Source organism: Anas acuta, chromosome Z (genome assembly GCF_963932015.1).
Source record: "Anas acuta chromosome Z, bAnaAcu1.1, whole genome shotgun sequence".
NCBI classification, from domain to species: domain Eukaryota; kingdom Metazoa; phylum Chordata; class Aves; order Anseriformes; family Anatidae; genus Anas; species Anas acuta.
This window is the reverse complement of record NC_089017.1, coordinates 39,537,271-39,560,120: the sequence shown is the minus strand read 5'-3', so window position 1 is coordinate 39,560,120 and position 22,850 is coordinate 39,537,271. Positions and strand designations below refer to the sequence as shown.

General features: G+C 37.9%; 1 protein-coding gene across 3 annotated transcripts in view; it reads left to right on the top strand.

The window, feature by feature from the left end:
• PTCH1 (patched 1) overlaps positions 1–22,850 on the top strand; it is a 71,795-nt gene that overhangs the window by 24,061 nt on the left and 24,884 nt on the right. For all 3 annotated transcript variants that reach the window (XR_011091100.1, XM_068666464.1, XM_068666463.1), the window contains exons 3-15: positions 3,718–3,907; positions 5,177–5,246; positions 5,376–5,467; positions 6,829–7,027; positions 7,618–7,739; positions 9,309–9,456; positions 10,270–10,401; positions 10,708–10,863; positions 11,457–11,555; positions 12,707–12,832; positions 19,467–19,585; positions 20,980–21,379; positions 21,861–22,170. Coding sequence is in view for 2 of the 3 variants with exons in the window: in XM_068666464.1 (XP_068522565.1) it covers positions 3,718–3,907; positions 5,177–5,246; positions 5,376–5,467; positions 6,829–7,027; positions 7,618–7,739; positions 9,309–9,456; positions 10,270–10,401; positions 10,708–10,863; positions 11,457–11,555; positions 12,707–12,832; positions 19,467–19,585; positions 20,980–21,379; positions 21,861–22,170 (2,163 nt within the window). In the remaining variant the exon portion in view is untranslated. The remainder of the gene's footprint in view (positions 1–3,717; positions 3,908–5,176; positions 5,247–5,375; positions 5,468–6,828; positions 7,028–7,617; positions 7,740–9,308; positions 9,457–10,269; positions 10,402–10,707; positions 10,864–11,456; positions 11,556–12,706; positions 12,833–19,466; positions 19,586–20,979; positions 21,380–21,860; positions 22,171–22,850) is intronic.

The following is a 22,850-nucleotide window of genomic DNA, read 5'->3' as shown; positions in this document are numbered from 1 at the left end:
TTTCCAGCGGACAGACACCCAGAATCTGTTGACAGCACTTGAAGGATAGTGTACAAACTGCTGCCTTGTATTACCATTGGCCATGCGACCACATACCGATCTGCTATTTAAACCAGTCTTATGGCTTGCAGGCATTTGTGCCACCAACTCAGCTGTCAAGGCACTAAATTATAAGAAATCATGTAAGAAAGGACTCCAAATCCATCAAGTGGCATTTCATCTATAAAAAAAAAAGGAGAAAAATGTGTGGATTTTGTCACCAGAATGTTAAAGGGAAACAGTTCAGTCTGTCTTCAATATGGAATAAAATGAGAAGCATTTTTATTCAATGTCATATACACGTTTGAACTCTGTAGCGTTTTGAGTGTTGCTGTCACCAAATATAAGAAAATAGGGTCCATAAAGGAAAACCACAAAAGACCACCATATTAATCATTGGTTGTTTTTTCCATTACATCATTTGTCCCGTAGCGTGGAAATTGTATGATGAATGTAATATGCTTTTTTTTTTCTTATGAGTATATTTTTTTCTTATGAGTATAAGGAATGAGTTTCTGTGGAGTGTATGTTGAGCATAGTTTTGCATAATTTCACTACACAATGAGGCTAGAGGCTTTAGGTGCATTTCAGTGACATTTTTAGCAATTTCTTGCTTAGATTTTGGCACCAACTGTGGATACATATATGCATTTTAAAAAAGCAAGTAGAGTGTTTGAACAACAACATAAAGTTCATTCTTGTTCAGCTGATTGTGGAGGCTTCAGACCTCCGGGTATGGCAGCCTCCGGAGATCTTTGCAAATTTTCTGTTAAAATAAATGAAATCACAATTGGTAGAAGCATACTGTGTTTTGTTTGTTTGTTGTCTTCTTGCTCTTTATTTCTTCTGGTACATTGCAAGGCCACTGATGTGATCCACTTGCTTCTGGTCTTGTCCCTGTGTTTTCATGTAGTCAGTCTTTGGCAGTCAGAATTTTCCTCTGCTGTTTAATTTCATAATTTCTTCGTATGTAAGTGTTATGTTGTATAAAGTAACCATGTTTGCCTGTGGATTTATCTTTACTCTATTTGGCAGACAAAATGCATGTAATGGACCCGTCAAAAAAACACTTAAATGATGTAATGCCTTAAGAAGAATGCTCAGCAGATCTATTGTTAAGTTCTGGAATATGTGCCCCTGTTCCTGGATGGTTTTGCTATTCCTGTTTTGAATGAAAAAGGGGGGAAAAACAGCTTCTGTTCTGATGACTGACTTGTGTGATGCAGTTTTGATTAGCTAAATCTGCCTTATTCAGTGAAGTTAATGTGGTTTGACAGGAGCTTGATTAGGAAGCAATCATTTCTGTTGATAGTAAACAGTTGGTCACTTTCAGCAGAGATAGGAATGCCGTCCTTTGTCTTGAATGACGCATGATTTGTTGGTTTAAGTCCTAGCTAAATTCAAAAGTTAAGTCTGAGCGGAATGGGAGAGAATATAGTACCAGAAGTAGATGTTTATGGTAGACTCCACAGTCCTCATAAAACTGGGGCTTTATTGTCTTGGCTGGCATAGAGACACAAAAGAAGGAGAAAGACATTTTGTCTTCTGAAGTGCTTGCAGCGTAAAGGGCTGCAAAAGAAAGCTCTGGTTCCAAGACACATAGGTTAGGATAACTGTGGTCCTCTACCCCCCTCCCCTGTATTTCTCTAAGACAGAGCAGGTTTTATTAGCATACCACAGAGTACTGCCCAGAAGGACAGCAGTGGACATGAACTGGTGGACATGAATTAGGCTGATGAGTGAAAGTACTGAAATGCAATAAATAAGCCTTTCACTCACACACACACACACACACACACACACACACACACACAAAAAAAAAAAAAAAGAATATGATACAGGGGTGTGCAAACTAACTTCCAGTGTGGAGTGATTGTTTAGTTACGGAGGATGCTATTTGACTGGAATTTGCATTTAGCTATAATTTCTGTGCATATACACAGTCAAACATTTGAGGCAGTCTTAAGTGTTCTAGTCTTTTATTCTTGATATAAATTAGCACATTTATTTATTTACCAGACGTATGCAGTAGTAAAAGGGATGCTAAGAAGTTATAAAGGGAATCTAGGTGGGGGAGTTGTACTTTGCTTTTCATTTTTCTCTTACTGCGAGCTGGCCATTGTTAGTGGGTGTGAAGGAGATAATGCCACATGTGACAGGCTGAGAAAATGGAGCTTGTTGGTGAAATACTTATTTTTTTCAAAGAATTCTTGATCTAGAGATTAAGTGATGCCTCATGCCAAAACGACAATACAGTTTAATTGTTGAGGGTCTGATTCTGACAGCTTTATCCTTGCAGGGGCCCAGCTTCTTGCCTGGTGGTCCTCTTAGCCCTGAGGGCATTTTATGGGTGGGTTGAGGGCCCAGCTGATATAAGTATGTCACTGGCTTGTTCAGACTTGAGAATGTCATCTCCCACCCTGCCAACGGGTTGCAGATTTGTCTTCCATTATATGGCCTAGGAAGAGATAGATGTGCATGTCTAATTTCTGTTCACACTGTTGCAGAGCGAAATTTTGGCAGTAATTCAGATCACCAGTGCCAAGGTGACTGGGACTGAAAAAAATGTAACAAATTAGAGCAGGTCTGTAGCTTGGACTTTGCAGAGCAATAAAGGTAATAAATTGTAAGAGATGGAAACAACATGTTGGTGGTATTCTTGTCTTCCTCATCTGGATGTGGTCTTGATTCAGCTAGTTGGCTGAATTAATTGACCCTTCCTCCCACATGCACTTGTTAGAGAGACTACAGGGGAGGTTATATGAAGTATATGAACTGGAGCTGAATACTATTCTGTAAGTGGGAAGATAATTTTCCATTCTTACGTAACATTTTTGACAAGGCAAATTGAATATGGCTCCCTCTAGAGCCTGTCTACTTTGTGGTTTCCCTCTGCCTTTTCCTTTGTTCTTTCTTTCTTTTCTTTTTTTATTTTTATTTTTTAAATCATGTTTTGGTATGGAGCACACTGTTCAGCTCATCTGGGTTTAAAAACAGATGTTGTGTACTAATTACCTCCTGCATCACAGCATGCTATGCAGGTACCAAACTACTAGGGCAAATAGACAATAGACAGTCCTTTCTGCTACATTCAAAAGTATTCACTCTTTATGTGAACTTTTTTTTTTTATTATTTTATTTTTTGTTTAAGACTGAGAGAAGTTTGCGGGTTCACTTACTTTTTCCTTCTTCCATTTTTTTTTAGTTGAAGAGAAACGTTCTCCTTCTGCCGTTGCCAAATTATTTAGGAGAAGAGTGTAAATTAAAGCCATTTATCTTGAAATGTGCTATTGGAGCAGAGTGTTTATACAAGTGTAAGAAATTGTAACATAGGAGTATTTGGTCTGGTCTGCAAGGAAAAGGTTTTTCTTTTTTCTTCCTTTAAAAAAAAAAACTTTTTACATGAGGAATATCGGTTATAACATAGAAAAACTGTTTGAAGCTCCAGTGTACGCGTTGATATTTTAGTGCAGTTGGGGCAATGGTGCCTTTATGAGGAGTGTATTTTTTGTTGCAGTGTTGCTAAAATAAATTTGTTACTAGTTACACTGTGATCAGTTTGAGGTAGAATAGTCCATGTGTGTGGCAGAGCTGTTTTTTGACTGGAGAGTGCTCATTGTGTGCATCCTGAATAAGCAATTATCGGCTAGTACAAATCTGTTGATTTTTTCCCATCAGTTGGTGGACGAGTGAGCCGGGAGCTAAATTACACACGGCAGAAGATTGGAGAAGAGGCCATGTTTAACCCCCAGCTCATGATTCAGACTCCACAGGAAGATGGTGCTAATGTACTAACAACAGAAGCACTCCGACAGCACCTTGACTCTGCACTTCAGGCCAGCAGAGTACATGTCTATATGTACAACAGGTAAGGGGAAAAGTAAAAGTTTTCCTGTAACTACGAAAAAGTGGGTGCATGCTTCCCTACCCATGCTTTTAAATGGTTAGCACTTCAGAGCCTGTCCCGTAGGACTTCTCTGATTTGAACGTCACTGTTTTTTGATACTTGACATTGTGGCATGATAGCAGTGATGAACTGGCTTTTGACAAATAAAATGGGATAAATGAGTTGGAAGAGATTTAGAAAACGTACCTCTATGAGCAGCTATACAATATCCAGCACCTGTCTTCAGTAAGGTGTGATGTCTGTGTTCTTAACATAGGACCTTACCTGTGGGATTCCTAATGTTGAAAAGCCTTCCATATTAGAGATGAATCACTTTGTTGACACTGTCATGAGGCACATAACTTCTGTGAACACTAGTACAGTTTACTGTCCTTCTAGTAGTTTGGATATAAAGGGAAATGCAGTTGTGTGAGAAGTGGCAGTGGGTGAAACAACAGCTGTGTGGTAATGTAGTGTCATAGTAGAGTTGGCCTTCAGAGTGTCTGTGCACATACTGAAGGCTGGGAGTTGCATGTTGTCCAACAAGAAAAATCTTAAAGCTACATCTTAGGAGAGTGCCAGTTCTGGGCTAGTGAGCTATCTTCTTGAAAAGCGGTTCCTTCAGAGTTACTGCTTACATGATGAAGTGTCTGTGGGTGCTGTCTGAGGCATGAACCCCAGTATCTTTCAGGACATATCTTCAGCACATCGATGAGTTAATGCTATGGCTCTAATTATCTCTTGCCTGGCTCCTGTTTTGTTTTTAGATGCGAGAAGTTATGACAACAGAAGTTGTAATGCATCTGAAAAGGGAAGGCAGAAATCCTAGTGGTTTCTTTCCTCCTGCGTGTGAGAGTCAGTTTAGGAGTATGCTAGTCCTCTGAGCCTGAAGACAACTTCTCTCTCAGTTGTCATAGGGTAATACCTGAAATCACAAGTGGTCTCATTTATATAAAGCCAGATTTCTGTCCCAGTAAGCAATGTGGGCCATCCTGCTCATTCAAAAGCAGCTCCATGGACAGAGAGAGTCTACAATAACTGAAACATATCTATTCTGTAACTGCAAGAAGAAAGGCCTTTGCTTTTTATGTGAGATGTGATACATCTATCATGAATAAAATTTGCCCTCCTCAGTGATTTGCTGCTTGAGGCCAATGTGTGAATATAAGTTGCAATTTTAAAAGTATGTTACATTTTAAAAATAACTTCAGTAACTGTTGAAGAAAAATGTGTTCTTTATCTTTATTACAGACAATGGAAATTGGAACATTTATGTTACAAATCAGGAGAACTCATCACGGAAGCAGGTTACATGGACCAGGTATGCATAGCAGGGATTTAGTTATAAGCTTTTTGTATTCTCATGATTCAGTTTGCTTAGATTGTAGATTGTATTCTATTAGATTGTATTCTAGTCTAACTGTGTTTTTACCCCTTCTGGTTTTGACAGATCATAGAATATCTTTATCCTTGCTTAATTATCACTCCTTTGGACTGCTTCTGGGAGGGAGCAAAGCTACAGTCAGGAACTGCCTATCTATTGTAAGCACGCTTTTGTATAACTTTCTAGTGTGACTGATTTTAATTGTGTAACTATGTATGATTTTGAGTTTTAACAAAAAATAAAAACTGCAATGTCTCTACAGAAAATATGCATGGATCATTTTTTTCATTTCTGCTTCTAGGAGTTGATTTGTAGGCATTGATTTAATTCCAGTGTTGTTTTTTCTTATTCTCGTAGTGTGTAAAAGAAAACCTAAGTTCTGAATCCGTGCTTAAAGAATTTTATCCTTCTTTTGGAAATAACCTTTTTTTTTTTTCCCCAATAAATTACAAAAAATATTTCTTAATAAGGAATTTATTCCTAAGAAAATATCTTGGGTTAAATTTCAGGTGTTCCTAAGGACCAAGAAAACAAATCCTTTGCTTATGAGATCATTAAAGAAACTATATATAGTATCTTTTGTGGGTGGTTTCTCACAATTTAGAAGTGTGATATTATAAGCCCTGAATCCTTCAAAGAGTTAATTGTTAATCTGTGCAGGCATTTCTGTTAATTATGCAAGAGTTAGCATTTGAGTTATTGTTTCTGTCCTGGTTTGCATATCTCTGTAAAAGCAATTTGCAATGGCCATCTCGTAACCTTTAGTGTACAGTTTTAGATGGGGAAATAAGGGGGTTTGTGTTTTCTGGTTGGGAGGTTCGGAATAATGACTTAAGCCTGGTTAAGCAGATACAGTGTGGTTTGAACCACAGAATAAGGCAGCCAAAAGCCTTTCTAGTCTGTCAACATCACAAATTCAGAAGTGGGGGGTGGGAGACGTGACAGTGATAGTGGTGACAGCCATAGTAGCAGGAAAGCTTGATGGTTGATAGTCAAGCTGCCAAGGCATTTGAAGGAGCACAGCATTGTTATAGATAAACAAACATCAGCTTTATTGATTGATTACATCTGCAAGATGATTATTATAGTAACAAGAAGTAATCTGATACTATGAGAAATGCTTTCTTTCCTCTGCCCCCTCTGTTCTTTCCCACTCCCCTCCCCCTAATTCTTTAAAGCAGCAGTTGGCTGCTGTTTTGTTATTTAGGTGCTTGATAATTTGTTTTGCTTGTCTTGCATATGGAAGGGTTTTTAACCTGTGAATATTCCCTTTGATATAATAACTTTGTAAGAACTGAGTATTTTTGTTAGAATTACAACAGGGTTGCAAGTACGTAAAACAAAAGTGCAATTAAAACACACCTTACACTAAATGAAACAACCTTACCAGTAAGGGTTATAGCTTGTAACACAAAATGACTCGATTATTTGTGCAAATACGATTTTTTAAAGTATGCTTGTTTCAGTACTTCTTTTTTCTTCCATTTTTAAAATCATTTCTCCCTGATTTCTCTTGCAGAGGAAAGCCTCCTTTGCAGTGGATCAACTTTGACCCCTTAGAATTCTTGGAAGAGTTAAAGAAAATAAACTACCAAGTGGAGAGCTGGGAAGAAATGCTGAATAAAGCAGAGGTTGGTCATGGTTATATGGATCGACCTTGCCTGAATCCTGCTGATCCTGATTGCCCAATCACAGCTCCCAATAAAAATTCCACCAAAGTAAGTTTTCCTATCCTTTTGTCTATCTGTTAATGGGAGGAGGGATGCAGGGAAGAGAGAAGAAGGTACCAAGTAGTATGTAGTTCATATTCTTGACCAACGTCATTTTTCAGTTCCTGTTATTTGCTCCTAGCCCAGACTCTCTATCTTTCCATCATTTGATGATGCAATACTTAATCCTGTGTATTTAGAGTGAGAGTACAGTTGTCAGCTGCTGGCCCAGCATGGCAAAGTGGTGATGAGGCACTTAGCAGGCTTAATGCATCAGACAGAGATAGCCACTGCTGGAATACAGCTCAGCCACTCTGTACACTCACACCATGCAGCAAAGCCTTCCTTCAGGGAGGACCAACTTTGTTGACATTTGTGAAGAATTTGAAGTAATGGGTCACAGTTTTATGTATCTGTCTCTCAGGCAGGCTTTGGAGAAGATGCTGTTTGGTCACTTGATCTGTTGAACACATTTCTCTTTATGGACCTCCTAGGCTATCTTTAATATCACTCACTGTAATGCACAGGGTGTTGAGTTAGGGTGTGAGTTTGTCTGAAGTTATGCAACTGGTTAATTGCTTCTTTATCACTTTTTCTAGCCTCTTGATGTAGCCCTTGTTTTGAGTGGTGGATGCTATGGACTGTCAAGAAAATACATGCATTGGCAGGAAGAGTTGATTATTGGTGGAACAGTCAAGAACAGTTCTGGTAAACTTGTCAGGTAAACAAACAAATGGTTAAAGAAAATTTTAAGTTTTTTTCCCCATTAGGGTTTGGTTTTTGGGACACGGGGGGGAGGATCATGCAAAATCAGCTGCCTTTCATGTGTATTATGAACTGTTGTTTAGGAGGATACGCCTCAAGAGAGCAGAATTTAAAGGAGTGATTGGACAATTCTTTAAGGAGGTGTCGTTGCTTCCTGCTTCTAACCTCAGAATGATAATGTACATTGCTCAGAAAAAAGGTTTTTTTCCTGGGAGCTTTGTTGTTTAGCATGTATGCATAAAGCACTGAACAGCGTTTAAAGCACTGAACAACTTTGATCATGTTTTGAAATATGATCAAAGGAAAAAGGGGAAAAATAATATGGGTAATGTGCTCACACATTTAACTTTTCTCAGAATTCAAAAATCTCCACTAAGCTTTTTGTTTAGACTCAATATGCAGAAAAGTCTATTCTTTATGCTACTACATCCTGAATACATTTTTGACTGATAAAACAAAACCCTTTGTTTCAGACCTCTTGAAGAAGTCATGGAACACTGGATTTCTATGGGGGAAAAGCATATGAGAGCTGTTCTGAAAAATATAGGATACACTAAGCTAAATGAAGCACAATTCTCCCATATTTAATAGAGAGAACTTTTGATATGGATTTTGAATTCTTTTTTTACATTGACACTAAACAAGGAGCTGTATTTCTTGCAATAAGTCTTTCAACAAGTAGTCACAGAATGGATTGGGTTGGAAGGTACCTTAAAGATCATCCAATTCCAACCCCCCTGCCATGGGCAGGGACACCTCCCACTAGATCAAGTTGCCCAAAGGTTGGCCCATCCAACCTGGTCTTAACACCCACAGGGATGGGGCATCCACAGCTTCTCTTGGCAACTTGTTCTTGTCAGTCACTACCCTTACAGTGAAGAATTTTCTTCTAACCTCTATAGAATCATAAGAATATACTTAGCCAAATAAATTTATGTAGCCAAAGAATATATTCTTAGTGAAAAATAAAATAGTTCCTTAACATTCTAAAATTGTTGGATAAAGTTGCATGCTGTAGAAAGTCAAGATGCATAATTGCCATTCTATACTCCTCAAAGCTTGTCAGCCATCGTGACTTTAGTCTGGTATTTCTTCCAAGGGTTGAAAAAAATGCCGAGGTCTTCAAATGACAAATTACCAACAGCATTTACACGATCTTGTAGAAATAACTGTTCCTTTGGCCTCTTCACAGTAATCTGTCTGTTAATTATGATCCTTACAACTGATTTACAGGGTTACATTCTTTGCTTACAAAACCTATCCTACCAAAAATAATGGCAAAACTATCATTAACTTCAGGGAAAACAGATTTAGCCTCAATACTGCATAGACCAGTACAGCTGCACCAGATACATAGTAGAATAATTATACTCTGTTCAATTTTAATATGAACATGTGCCCTATAAAATCACGAACTCCTGCAAGCTCCTATTAGGCTCTCGTTTTGGTTTTCATGCCATGAAAATAATTTCCTGAAAATGCTTATTTTATGCCTCTTCTCCTCTCATTTCTCTCCATGTTACAGTGCCCAGGCTTTGCAAACCATGTTTCAGTTAATGACTCCTAAGCAAATGTATGAACACTTCAAGGGGTATGAATATGTTTCACATATCAACTGGAATGAGGATAAGGCAGCAGCAATTCTGGAAGCCTGGCAGAGGATGTATGTTGAGGTAAAACTGAAAATAACCTAGAATGCTGTACTATAAAATCTTACTGAGATCCACATCTCCTTCTCACAGCTTTTTACAGTATTGCTTCAGGGAAGATGCTTAACTAAAACTGAGTTTTTGCCTCTCAGCTTTAAAGGGGATTTATTCTCTTTTTAATTGAGAAGCTGCTTGGTTATTCAGATATGAAAAGCCACAAAGGCTTTGCAATTTGCTCTCTCGCACATTTCTGCTTTGCTGAGAGCGAGAAGGAACTGAAGAGCTGCTTGGAATTCAAAAGCAATTGGTTGGCGTGATTATTCTAAAGGTGTCTGGAAAACATTAGCTAGCCGTTGACTGCTCTCCCAGCAGCAGCCCGGGTGGGGAGGCCATGTGACAGTGCCTGGCCTTTGTGTCCCAAACTCTGACCTCTGCTGTGCTGCCTCTGACCTCTGTGAAACGTCCAGGCAGAGGGGGAGAGAGGAGTACCCTGAAGAGCACGCTGGCCTTAGATTAAAGGCAAAACTCATACAGCAGCAAGTCAGTGCCAGAATTACAGAAAGAGGAAACCTTTACACTTCAGCATTTAAATTAAATGCTTGAAATGAGTTGCGAATGCAGTAGCCTTTCCTGAAGGATGCAAATTCTTGTTTGATAAGGAGTAGCTTCTAGGAAATAATGATAAAATATGCTTGTTTCATATAGCATCAGTGAAATCTCCTGTGTAGGGTGCGTGCTTTAACAGGGACATAAAGGCAAAAGCAGGTTCAGATGCGTGCTGTAGAAAATGGTAACTTTTCAAATTAGTTACACCAAGTTTTGTTTCTCTTTTCATAGGTTGTTCATCAAAGTGTTGCACAAAACTCTACTCAGAAGGTGCTTTCCTTTACTACAACCACCCTGGATGACATCCTGAAGTCATTTTCTGATGTCAGCGTCATCAGAGTAGCTAGTGGCTACTTACTAATGGTAATAAAACAAGTTATATTTATTTATTTGTCTCTGGTAGTAGAGCATGGCTTAAATATCCACTTCATTGTTACCAGTCAGTAGTCCAGAACATTTTTTGAATACTTAAAAAACCCCACCCTTACAATTTGTAAACATTTGCTTCAGTGTTGTCATCTGTTCCTCTGTGTAACATGTCTAATATGCCTATTTAAAAGTGCCTGTAACAAAGTGTTTTGGGGAAGAAGGCAGGTAGCTGTTGGAGAAGGATCCACTCTGATATTTTGCCTTTTTTTTTTTCCCATACCCTCCCACCCTTCCTTTCAGCTTGCCTACGCCTGTTTAACAATGTTGCGGTGGGATTGTGCCAAGTCTCAGGGTGCTGTGGGGCTGGCAGGAGTCTTGCTGGTTGCTCTCTCAGTGGCTGCAGGATTGGGCCTGTGCTCATTGATTGGAATTTCCTTTAATGCTGCCACAACTCAGGTATTTAGGATCCACGAGTCTGACGTTATGTTACTAGTACTTCGTTACTGAATGAACACAACTGAATCTTTGAGGAAAAAAAAGCTGCCCAAGTATTTTGATTTTAGATGTTTGTGTCTTTCTCCTATCTCACAGCTTGTGCTGTGAGAGATTAAGTAATGATGATGTCAAATGATATTAAAGAAAAAGGCAGACATCCTTTAGTTTGTATAATTACTAGATTCTGGGTTCTTTGTTTTTCTGTGTCTCAATACAAGTGATTGTATCTGGTTGAGTATAAGAAGCTGCAATAATATATCAGGATGTTATATTTTGAAAATAACTTCAAATATTATCTCATATTCTTTGTTTACCCAAAACTCAAATTACTTTTAGTGAGATTTTGTGCCCATAAATGGTATACTGGAAGTTCTTGAATGTATTTCAGAATAAAAGTTTATAGCTATATTGCATCCTTTTGATTTTTATTTTACCCTTGGATATGTGTTCAGAGTATAATGTTAAAGTTACTTTAATTAGCCATGTAACGACTAGCTGCATGGTAGACCATGAAACAACCTTCTTGTTTTTCTTTGTTTTGTTTCTCCCTCAAGGTTTTGCCTTTTCTTGCTCTTGGAGTTGGTGTAGATGATGTTTTCCTTTTGGCACATGCATTCAGTGAAACAGGGCAGAATAAGAGAATTCCATTTGAGGTACTGACAAAATGGGGAGTTGGGGTAAAAATAAAAGGCTTCATATAGAAAAAGATGCTGTATACATAATTAATAACAATTACCAAAGAAGAAAAAAAAAAAAAAAACACTTTTTTTTTTTCCTAGAGATCTTTTCCTGATTTATATAATACAAATTATGCACAAAAATTTTGTGTAAGTCAATGTAAATTTGGGAACATACTCAAATGTGAGTCAACCAGTAAAATTATGAGTGTTTTTAATAGAAGAGCACAAACATTTTAGGGTGAAAACTAAGAGAAGGAAAAAATATATATTTGTATTATGTTACTTTTATTTATTTGTTATGACTTTTAACTTGAGATTTTACTTTTTTTTTCTGTTTTTCTTTGCTTTTACTTATAATTGACAATGACATCACAAAGCGTAACCTATTCATGTTATAAAATCTAAGATGTCATCGCTTCTGTGATCTTTTCCTTATAGTGACCTTTTTATCCTCAGTCCAAAGTTTCATATCCAAAGTACAAATCATTTAAAAATAATGTATACTTGCTCATCCTGTTCGGTACAAACAAGGTTTTCCATGTGCTCTTTGCAGCTGGTTCAGCGTACCATTACTATAACCTCAGTCTACTTCAAAATAGCCTACGGGTTTGGGAAAGTGTCCTGTGCTTATGTTGATTTCTGTCCTTTTTTTTTTTTTTTTCCATGTGTGTGTGGTTCCTGGGTTTGGGGTTGCTGTTTTTTTTTGTTGTTATATCTATCTTCAAGATCTGTAGATGTGTTATGTAGCTGTGTTATCAATACATGCTTATTTTGTCTGAAAAATATTAAGAACACTATGTGACTCCACCAGTAGACAATGCATCCTAGTTAAATTACAGATCTATTTGATGTAATGTCAGTATCAATTTAGTTGTGTCTACTGAAGGTAGAATCAGGTCTGATAGTATCTTCTACCCTTAAGAAAACATTAGCACTTAACGTGTCGTATTCTTTTCTCCTGGACAGTATACTTTGTATATTTTTTATTGAAATGCACACTTTTATTCAGAATTTCCTTGTAATAGTTTTTCACTGTTACTGTGTTATATCTGTAGGATGACCCCTTCATTTGCAGGACACCACCTTATTCACATGACTTCTAAGATACACTATTTGTTTTGCAGGACAGAACAGGTGAATGTTTGAAGCGAACAGGAGCAAGTGTAGCCCTTACATCTATCAGCAATGTTACTGCTTTCTTTATGGCTGCCTTAATCCCTATTCCTGCTTTACGAGCATTTTCACTCCAAGTAAGTTTATGTGCTGTTTTGTTAGCTCTCGTAGATTAGTCCCATTATGGGACTAATGATGATGATACCTTTTAGTGATAGTAGTGAATTCCATGTTCAGTGCTTCTGCAGTTCACTGAACCAACATGTGATCACTGGCTACCATAGATCTGGGTAATAATAACAGCTGTCTGCCCTTGATTGTGCTCCTCCCATTTCTCATGCCTGGAGTCTCTTGCATCATATTGGCAGGTGAAAGAAAATCCTGTCCCACCACAACTGGGTTGAGTGCAAAAAGCAAGATGTGTGCATCTAAGCAGAAGAAAGACACCAGAAAGATTTGCATTCTTATGGCAGTTAAAAGCATTGGACTGTCCTTTAGTGTATACTGTAACATTTCTAAGTAGAAAATTTAATCCTTTCGTTCAGGTTTGTCGAATTTGCTGCTTTTCAGAACTACAACCAAAGTTCAATGACAGCAGCGAGAATGTGTTTGCCATATTCATTTTTACTAAAACTAATTTGTACTGCCTTGTTCCCAATGTAATTTTAACAAAGCCTTGTAGAAAACTTCAAAAAATTTATATTCCAACTGCTTTGAGAGAAAATGTGAATTTTATGTGCTGAACCATGTATCGCTCTCTCTCCCTTTTCCTCTGTCTTCTTGTATTTGCTTGTGATAATACAACTTCAGGAAGATGAAATATTAAGGGTGCTGAAGAAAGCTTCCTTTAAAAGCAAGGGCTCTTTGAAGAAGGCTTTGGGAGGTTCCCATCAGACACTGCTTTGACACACAAACAATTTATAGCACTGTCTGACCTTGGTGCAGAGCAGGCAAACCATACTTTTTCAGTAGCCGTTTTTCTTCTGATGTAGCCTTGTTCTCCAGTCATTTTTCATTCTCCTTGAGCCCTTGGCTACCCAGAGGAAGCATGGACTGCAATTTTTCTCAATACATGTTGCAATTATTGCTGTTTTCCAAAATTTAGGTATGCCTACATTAAGCTGTAAAATAGTAAACTGTTTATGATTGCAGCTACATGACCAATAAGCATTAATAACTCATTTACCACTTTTGTCTCAATAGGCAATTTGGTAGTGAATAATAGAGGAAGTAAAGGACTCATTGTTTTGCTGCACAATTGAGAAGCAGTTATCTGTGGCAACTAAAACTAGAGCTTTGGTCCTGAGTGGTTAGCAGTATTTAGTTCTGCTGACTAACCAAAATCGAAATGTCTATTCTTGCAGGCAACATTACAGTACATTATTTTATGTTATGGCAAAGACCAGTCTTAAGATGTGAAATATTTTTGAAGTGTAATACTTGTTTTGGAAGAAGTGATTTATGTCTTTTAAATCTGCAGCCCAAAATCAAGCATCCAACACATAACTTAAGCAGTTAACAGAATACTGGAGATCTTCTCTAAGAATCTGAGGAGGAGTCTTGTTTTCCTGTTGTCTAGCTTTGTAGTAATAGAGTTTTGCAGTAGTTACTTTAGCCTAAACACATCTTGTAAGAAGTACTCAACAGTGATTGACCATTTTGACCTAAACATACTGCTAAGCTGTCAAGTGACAGCTGCCAAAATTATTTTTTTTCTTCTCTGATGAAATTTTGCTCAGCCTGTCTCTGTTCTCATTCTTCACATCAGAACATGACAGGTTGCCCTGGGAAAATAAATGGAGACAACAGCTGTAAATGTAATCTGAATATAAGTCAGATATACCTTTCCAAGAATCATCTTGCCTGCTGCCACCATGTAGGCTGAATCAGTGGAAGTTCAGAAAATCCACCAAACAAAATGAGAAACAAAAAGTTCTCAATGAGATTTCAACATATTCCTGTATGAACATGTTGACGTTATTCAGAATAAAAACATCACGATCAAAGTTCTTCTTAAGGCAATGATTAATATGGAATTTATGTGTAGGAGCACTTGGGTGTTCAGAAACTGATGTTTGAGTTGCTCAATCTTTTCTCACTTGCATCTGTAGTCTGTCTTTGGTCACAAACAGCAATGACACACATGTATATTAAAGATGTAGAAATGTGCAAAAAAAAGGGTAGCTGGAGACCTGTTCTGAGGGTTTATTGGAAATAGAGCAATATATGTAGGTAAGCTAATATGACATCCCCAAAGCATCTGTTACTTGTTTTGTCCATCTTCACCAGGTAAAATCAGTTGTAGGTTATGCATTAATTACGACATTCAGAATCAGATAACTATGGCAAGTTTTGGTGAGTGGTCTGTATTTATATATAGATTTCTTTATTTACAGTCTTTTTCCTCCCTCTCCCTCTTACTCAGCCTTGTTTAAACAGGGACTCTTTGCTGTCTTTGATAGCTCCCTAGCAAGACTTAGAAAGCAATGAAATACTGCAGTTTACTTTCCACAGATGCTGCCTTCTTCTCATCTAGATAGTGAATTTTTAACAGATGGGCTTAAAAAAGGATTGCTCTTGACCTTATTTTGCTCTTCATACACTTTCCTTAAGACATTGCAAGATAATTGTCAAAGTTTCCATAACTTTTGAGGCCCAGTATCTGTAAAATAACCCAGCTGTTGAAGGAGAATAAATGGTTTCCTGCATGTGCAAGTCCAACTTTTATTTAGAAACTCACATTTTACATATCAATGCTTTGTTCTTTCTCAGCTTCTGTCCTGTTCTGCCAGCTAAAGCAGTTCATTGATACCTCTGAGTTGTTCGTTTACTTCACGGAACTTAAGCACTGCAAGTTTGCTGCTGTTTTTGGAATCCACTAGGGTTAGCTCTTTCTGAGTTAGAAAAAAAAATGGAAATTGGTCATTTGAAAGTGAGATTTTAAAAAATGAATTGTTACATGGATAGAGACTATTTTAGCTTTTTACGTGTTTGCATTTTTTTTCATTTATTGATCTCATTAGCCGGCTATTTAAGCAGTTTTAGGCTCTGAGAAGCTGCATGTATCCCAAATATTCAGTCCCAAGAATAACCCGTAGGAGAGTGCTCAGGACTGTGAAGGAGTAGGTTCTGAATTTTCAGATGCATTTCATCTCTTAAAGTTGGGAGTTAGGTGGGAGAGAGGTTACCAAATAAATCGACTGAAAGTGTTTGAAGTTTGCTGTAGGAATGTCTTAAACATAGTACTTTTTTTTTTTTTTTTTTTTTTTTTAAGTGTAAACAAAGGAGGCATGGTAGAATGTAACTACCACTGGTCTGAATTCTTTTCTCAGACAGAATATCCAGACACCTTTGTGGAATAAATTCCACCCAGAAAAAGAGAAGGCATGGTTTCATGAAAAATTCACATAACTTCTCTTGCTTGCACCACAAACTTCCTCCCCAACAACAGAGGAGTGGTGTAGATTTAGTAATGAGCAGAAGTGAAACTTTTCCCATTAAGTCGTAGCAGTAACTTTTTCCCTCACAGTAAGAATGACAAGTTTATTTATTTTATGATTATTTTTTTGTAAATGTAAAAGTGCATTACCAGGTGCTGGTGGTGGGTTTGTGGACAGAAAGAATGTAAGTTTTTAAGCTCATTCAATTATCTTACTCTGCTGAAGCTGTTTGTCCCCCTCCTTTTACCCACATCTTTTAGCTTTCCCTGCTCCTGACATGAGAATTTAACAAGCAAAATTAAAGCCTAAGGGGAAGAGAAGGGGGGGGCGCAGGAGGGGGAAGTGAGTCTGTGTGCTGTCAGGAGGGAGTTGCAGATAGGCAGCAGTGGGGTGGAAGTTTCCCTGACAGACCTCCTCGTCTGTTCATCACCTCTGGCTATACAGCACACCCATTCTCCTTGGGTGGGCTGCCAGGAATGGCAAATAGCAGCACATACCTTCAGCAGGGCCCCAGCCTACCAGCTTGGCTCCCTTCTCCCTTGCTGCCTCCAGCACAGACTGCCATTCTTCTGTCTCAGTTAACAGTTGCAGCAGCAAGCATATTTTTAGGCTCTGCATTATGAAAAGATGCAAAATCAGAGCAGGTTTGTCAGAAAACGACCAACGTTTTTCATGATAAGTGGATTTTTTTTTTAATTCCTTCTGATCTCATTTCATTGAATGCCCTCATTTACCACCCTTGGGTAGGCCCTGTTTTTTCCCCTCTAGTACTAATCTTACCTTTGTTGGTTTCTCAGGAAGAAAGTCTAATGCCCTTTCCCCTTGCAATTGATCATTTTTCTATTAAGTGGCAAGAGCAGATGCCCTCTTCCAAAAAATCCTAAGCATGCTTTCAGCGTGGGTATTGCTAACAGATTGCCTATACGCCGGAGGCTCTGCTACCACAGATTTTTGTTGGTGCTTTTGCAGTGAGTGTAATCATTACAGATAGGTGATGTTGCCGTGATCACATTTTTCATATCTTCCCATTCCCAGCCATCAGGGAAGGTGAGGTAATTGCTAGTGCTTCACCTTCATAGACTAGGTCACCCTCAACAGTCCCTCCGTCCCTCTCTACTTGTCTTGTCTTGGCCTGCTCTGTGTCATGCTATTCCAAGTGCCCCTGGAGCTGGGGATGTGCAGCAGGAACTGGGAGGCATGAAACTCCACCTTACCAGGGTGACTTTTGCTGAGCTAACAAATAAGAATTAGTAGAAGAGCAATATCTCAACTATTTTATTCAACTGTGAAAACTGAGCACTGGTGCAACCTTGAAATGCTGGTGAGGTGGGTGAGGGAGAGAAAGCCTGCAATATATATATATATATGTGTTTAGGAAGTTTGTAGAAGTGTACAGAGAAGGATTGGAGGACTTAATGTTAGTTTTTCAGCCATGCAGGGAGAAGTAAGAACTAGCTGCGGTTTTTGAACATCTCAGTAAAACTTAGCTGATAGAAGATCTTTGTTAGACACAACTAATTATTCATGTAGTATGGGTGACTGAACTTTCTCTGGTTTAGCAGAAGTAAAGGGAGTGTTTGTGTGAACCAGGTCCAGCAAACACCTTGCTTGCAACAACAGCTATTTGTTTTTTCTGACAGATTCAGTTTATTCTGGAGCAGATCAAAAGGAAATTGCTTTATCTCAGTCTTGGCTATGACCTTACATACCTTTCTGTGTGGATATTTATAAAACATGAAATAGTTATTGGATCTTTTCTCTCTAAGATGGTTAAGTGCTAATTAGGTTTTAAGTACTATATAAACACTGTTTTAGTAGTTATTTCTACAGTCAGCAGGACCAAAATTTTACTTTAAGCTGTCTGGAGACAACAAAAAAGAAACACCAGTAAACACCACTTTGGTGTACAATATGTTTATGATTGAAGTAATAAGAAAATATTTACATAAGTGATTCTGTCATTCTCAGAAAACTGAATATAGTACCTAGTCTTTTAATCATACTTCACAGCTTCATAACTCTCAAAGTCATTAAGTAAGTTAATATATTGATATTCAAAGGTAAAGGAAAAATCAAAATTGCATTAATTTAGAGACACACAAGTCATGAATTTTTAAAACATGAACATATATTCAGCTGCCAATTTTGAGGCCCAATTTTTCAACATCAAAACCAGACATTTATTTATTTTTGAAGAAGGAGGACATGTTTATGTCAGGTCCACCACTTCATTCTTGTAGCTCGATGTTAGTTCTTTTTGTTTGTTTGTTTTGACTGCTAGTTTGTATGGTTTCCCCAACATGAAATTGGGCTGCTTCTGAGATGCCTATTGCTTATTTTAATGGATAAAATATAAGGATTTCATTTTTTTTAACTTGATGATGACTCAATACATGTTGTTTTTTAAGTGTGTCTCCTACCCTACTACCGTCTTCCAGTCCCATCTGTGCCCAGGCTTCCTCTTTTTGAGGGCTAGTTCTCTTAGCAATTCTGCATTACAAATAAATGCTGTTAATAATAATAATAGAAGCTGCACCATGTGTTTTTATGGAGATTCTCTGTGAATCTCTGTGTGGGAAGGGTTTGAAGTATGGTTTGAAGGTGGGTGTGTCCAATTTAAGATGTATTCTTGTTCCAGTTTAAGACTCCATTTGGTAGCCTTGGTCATTAATCAAGTTCGGTTAAACATGTTAATACATAGATTTACTATGTGTTTTTAAATTAATTTTGGTTCTTCTTTGAAAACAATAGCAGATAATCCCAAAATGTTACTCTTTCTGGCTAGACTTTTAAGAAAGTACATCAAGTGCATAATATTAAACTAAACAGAGCGGTTTCATTAAAATTTTATTAAACCTTTATTTCATTACTGATTTAACTGCTTTAACGTTATTCTAATGTCTAAATTACTTCAGATCCCTAAACTTCAATCCTTGTTCCAGCTTTGCTTTTCCTTCCTTTTTTTTTTTTTTTTTTTTACCGTGAGACTCTGAATAGGGCACAATCTCATACGAAGGAGTGGTGATTTATTAACTTTGTTTTTCTGCTTTAAAAATCACAGTGCAACCACATCTCCAGGCACAGACGTATTAAAATATAAGAAGTTTAATGTTAAAAGGAATTAAATAACAACAATAGTACTACCCCAATGGCACTAGAAAGTGAAAATATACCTCCCAGTTCCCTCAGGGAGAAGCTTGAAAGCATCTGACAGGTTGATATGATAAATGGGTGGATAGATGAGAACTGAAAGGATGTTTTATGCTTTGTAAAGGAGATGCCCTACACGGAACTTAGTAACGACACTGCTTCTCTTGTGATTGATCTCTAGGCAGCAGTTGTGGTGGTGTTCAACTTTGCTATGGTTCTGCTAATATTTCCTGCTATCCTGAGCATGGACCTTTATCGTCGAGAAGACAGAAGGCTGGATATATTCTGCTGTTTCACAAGGTGAGAATGTTTGATAGATTGATAGATGAGGTGTGTTCTTGTTGTGGTCACCAGTCAATGCCACTGTTGCCAGTCAACTCCCTGGTCAATAGTGGGAGTTCATTGCTGCAGGGTCTGTGCGTTATTGTCATGGTTTGATTTCTAGTGACTCAACTGTGTTTGCTACTATGTTTTTTACCTGAGGGGAGAAATTAAAGTAAGTCTATCCATCTCTCTCTCTCTCTTCTCACCTTGCGTCATTTTTGCTTTTCACAGTCACCTAGGAGCCGACATGATTTGGCTTTTTCATTTTGATATCAAAGAGAGAAAGCACTTTCCTAAATTTGTTTCTGCAGGAGTGATTAGAACAGGGAGCTGATCACAAGAAAGTAGTCCTGCTTTTTGTTTCTGATTCAGTCATGCTTTCACTGGATGCCCTAATGTCCTTGGATTTTGGAGGCCTAATTCCTAGAAGTAGCAGACAATCAGGCTTTCCCTTTTTTCTCCCATCCACAGTTGCACCAAATGTTGCAGAATTTGGGCCCATTTAGATAAGAGGCAATTCAGCTAATGCTTTGTATAGGCAAGAAACATTCTGAATTCCTCATTTTTGGTGGATTTTTTTCACTTGATTAAAAATATCTGATAGTGTTTTCTGTTGTTAATTTGTCATTTCTTATTAAAGGAAGAGGTTTGTCTCTGTGTTTTTTGTTTGTTGTTTGTTTGTTTGTTTGTTTGAATAAACTAGGTGTATGTTAGGTTCTTGCATATAGACTAAAATAAAGGGAATGCTTCAAAGCAGTACTTCTGTAATTTTGGCTCTTTGTGTAGCCCATCCTTCCTGGAAATTAATCCTTGCATATGTTTACTTCATTTTTAAAACATTCAGTGAGTGTATGGCAAGTGGTTTCAAGCTGCCTCCCAAAAGTCTGAGATCTTATCCAGAAGGCCCAAATATTATTTAACAGTTACTTTAATAGTTCTAAACAGAAGAACTCAGTATGTCATGTGTTTACATTTTGATCTAAATAGCTTAATTCTCAGCATGGGCACATGGATGCAAACTCACACACGCATTGTGCATTCAGACTGTGTATGACCACCTAGCTATTGACCTGATTAGCATATGTAATTAATGGAGTTACATGAGTTGATGTCAATGTCTTCAGACAAATACAGGTTCGTTTTTTGCTGAGCACAAGAAACGTGCACATATTCTCTGAGGCCTGCAATTAGAACCATGTCTAAGAAGTGTCTGCATATAGAGGTGCAGAAGAAAATTTATGTGAAAGCACGGCGCTTAATTAACTTAAACCATCTAATAGTAGTAAAAGCAGTTTCAGGCAGAAGCAGATTATCCAATCTAGTCTGATTAAAATAAAGATGTGAACAGATGTTTTTCTTTTCTCTTACAGTCCTTGTGTCACTAGAGTGATTCAGATTGAGCCTCAAGCATATGCGGAAAATGACAATACTTGCTACAGTCCTCCACCCCCATACAGCAGTCACAGTTTTGCACATGAAACCCAGATTACAATGCAGTCTACAGTGCAGTTGCGCACAGAATATGATCCCCATACGCAGGTGTACTACACCACAGCAGAACCACGCTCAGAAATATCCGTACAGCCTGTGACAGTGACTCAAGATAATCTTAGCTGCCAGAGCCCAGAAAGCACAAGCTCGACGAGGGATTTGCTTTCCCAATTTTCAGACTCCAGTATGCATTGTCTTGAGCCACCCTGTACGAAGTGGACACTCTCAACTTTCGCAGAAAAACATTATGCTCCGTTCCTCCTGAAACCAAAAGCTAAGGTAACCAGAGAAAAATTTACCTCTTTCTCAAAAATGGACTTCCGTCTTGTCTAGTAAGAAAACTATCCTGACAGTAATAATACGTATAAGGAATAAATAGAATTATTTTGGAATAATAATTCATAATAATTTAAAGCTATATTTATACCTTAAAATTTTTATCTTGCTAGCCATGTAGTGACATAGTTTTTAAGTGTAAGTTAAGAGAGAAGGGTGTTGGTGACTTTCAGTAACATAAGCTTGTGAACTGTGAAACTAAAGCCACTTTTTAACTTTGTTACTATCTAAGTTTTTCATCAGTGATATAGAGCCCCTTCAATAAAACACAATTTAGCCTTGTAGTATGTGTATATGAAAAGAAATTAAACTTTAAAAGTATGGTGATGGATGCAAATTTGATCCTGGTTCTGCAACATGCTGTTATGAATTGCTAGTTTGTTTAAAAACCTAACACCAAATGCATTTCCATCTTTTCTTGCAGATTGTGGTTATTTTTCTTTTCCTGGGTTTACTTGGGCTCAGCCTCTATGGAACTACCCGGGTGAGAGATGGACTAGATCTCACGGACATTGTACCACGGGAGACACGGGAATATGACTTTATTGCCGCACAGTTCAAGTACTTTTCATTCTACAACATGTACATTGTGACACAGAAAGCAGACTATCCGAATGTCCAGCACTTGCTCTATGAGCTTCACAAAAGTTTCAGCAATGTGACATACGTTTTGTTGGAAGAGGATAGACAGCTTCCCAAAATGTGGTTGCACTACTTTCGAGACTGGCTGCAAGGTAAGAGGAAAATTGCATGAACCTTTCTCCATTTTACAGTAGCGACCACTTGTTCAATGTAGTAATGCTCCTGTCTTCCAGCATGACCACACAGTTAAAGGCTGCTTGCATCAGGAGCATATCTAGGTTCTGATCTGATTTTGGACACTGCCTGGCTGTTTCTCCAAAGTTCAATTCTTTGTGTCTAAGTTTACTTCCTGTAAAGAAAGTTTTGAAGCTTTAAAGATTATATTCTTGAGAGGCCATCTCATGCCATTAATTTCTAAGCAGCTAGTGAGGAGTTCTGATTTCTAATTAATGACTAAATACGGCCCAGTATCTTGGGAAAATAAATGTTTGCTGAGTGTTTTGAGAACAGTAAATGAAAAGTCCCAGTTCAGCAATGTATTTTGGCACAGGATTAACTTTCAGCACATGAGTGATCCTGTTGGCTTCAGCTGGGACTGCTGGCATGAAGAAAATTCAGTGTGGCTTAGGCGTTTTATTGGACTGGGAGTGCACCACACATTCTAGATTTCCAGTCAAGTGTCCTCACTCTTTCTGTGGTGCTGCTTTTTCTGAGCTGAATGGTAAAGGGTTCTGGGGAGACAAGAGGAGGCATGGCCTTTCAGGTACTATGATGATAATTAAATTAAAGTCAGCTTATTAAATATATTAAAGATATTATAATTACACGTGTT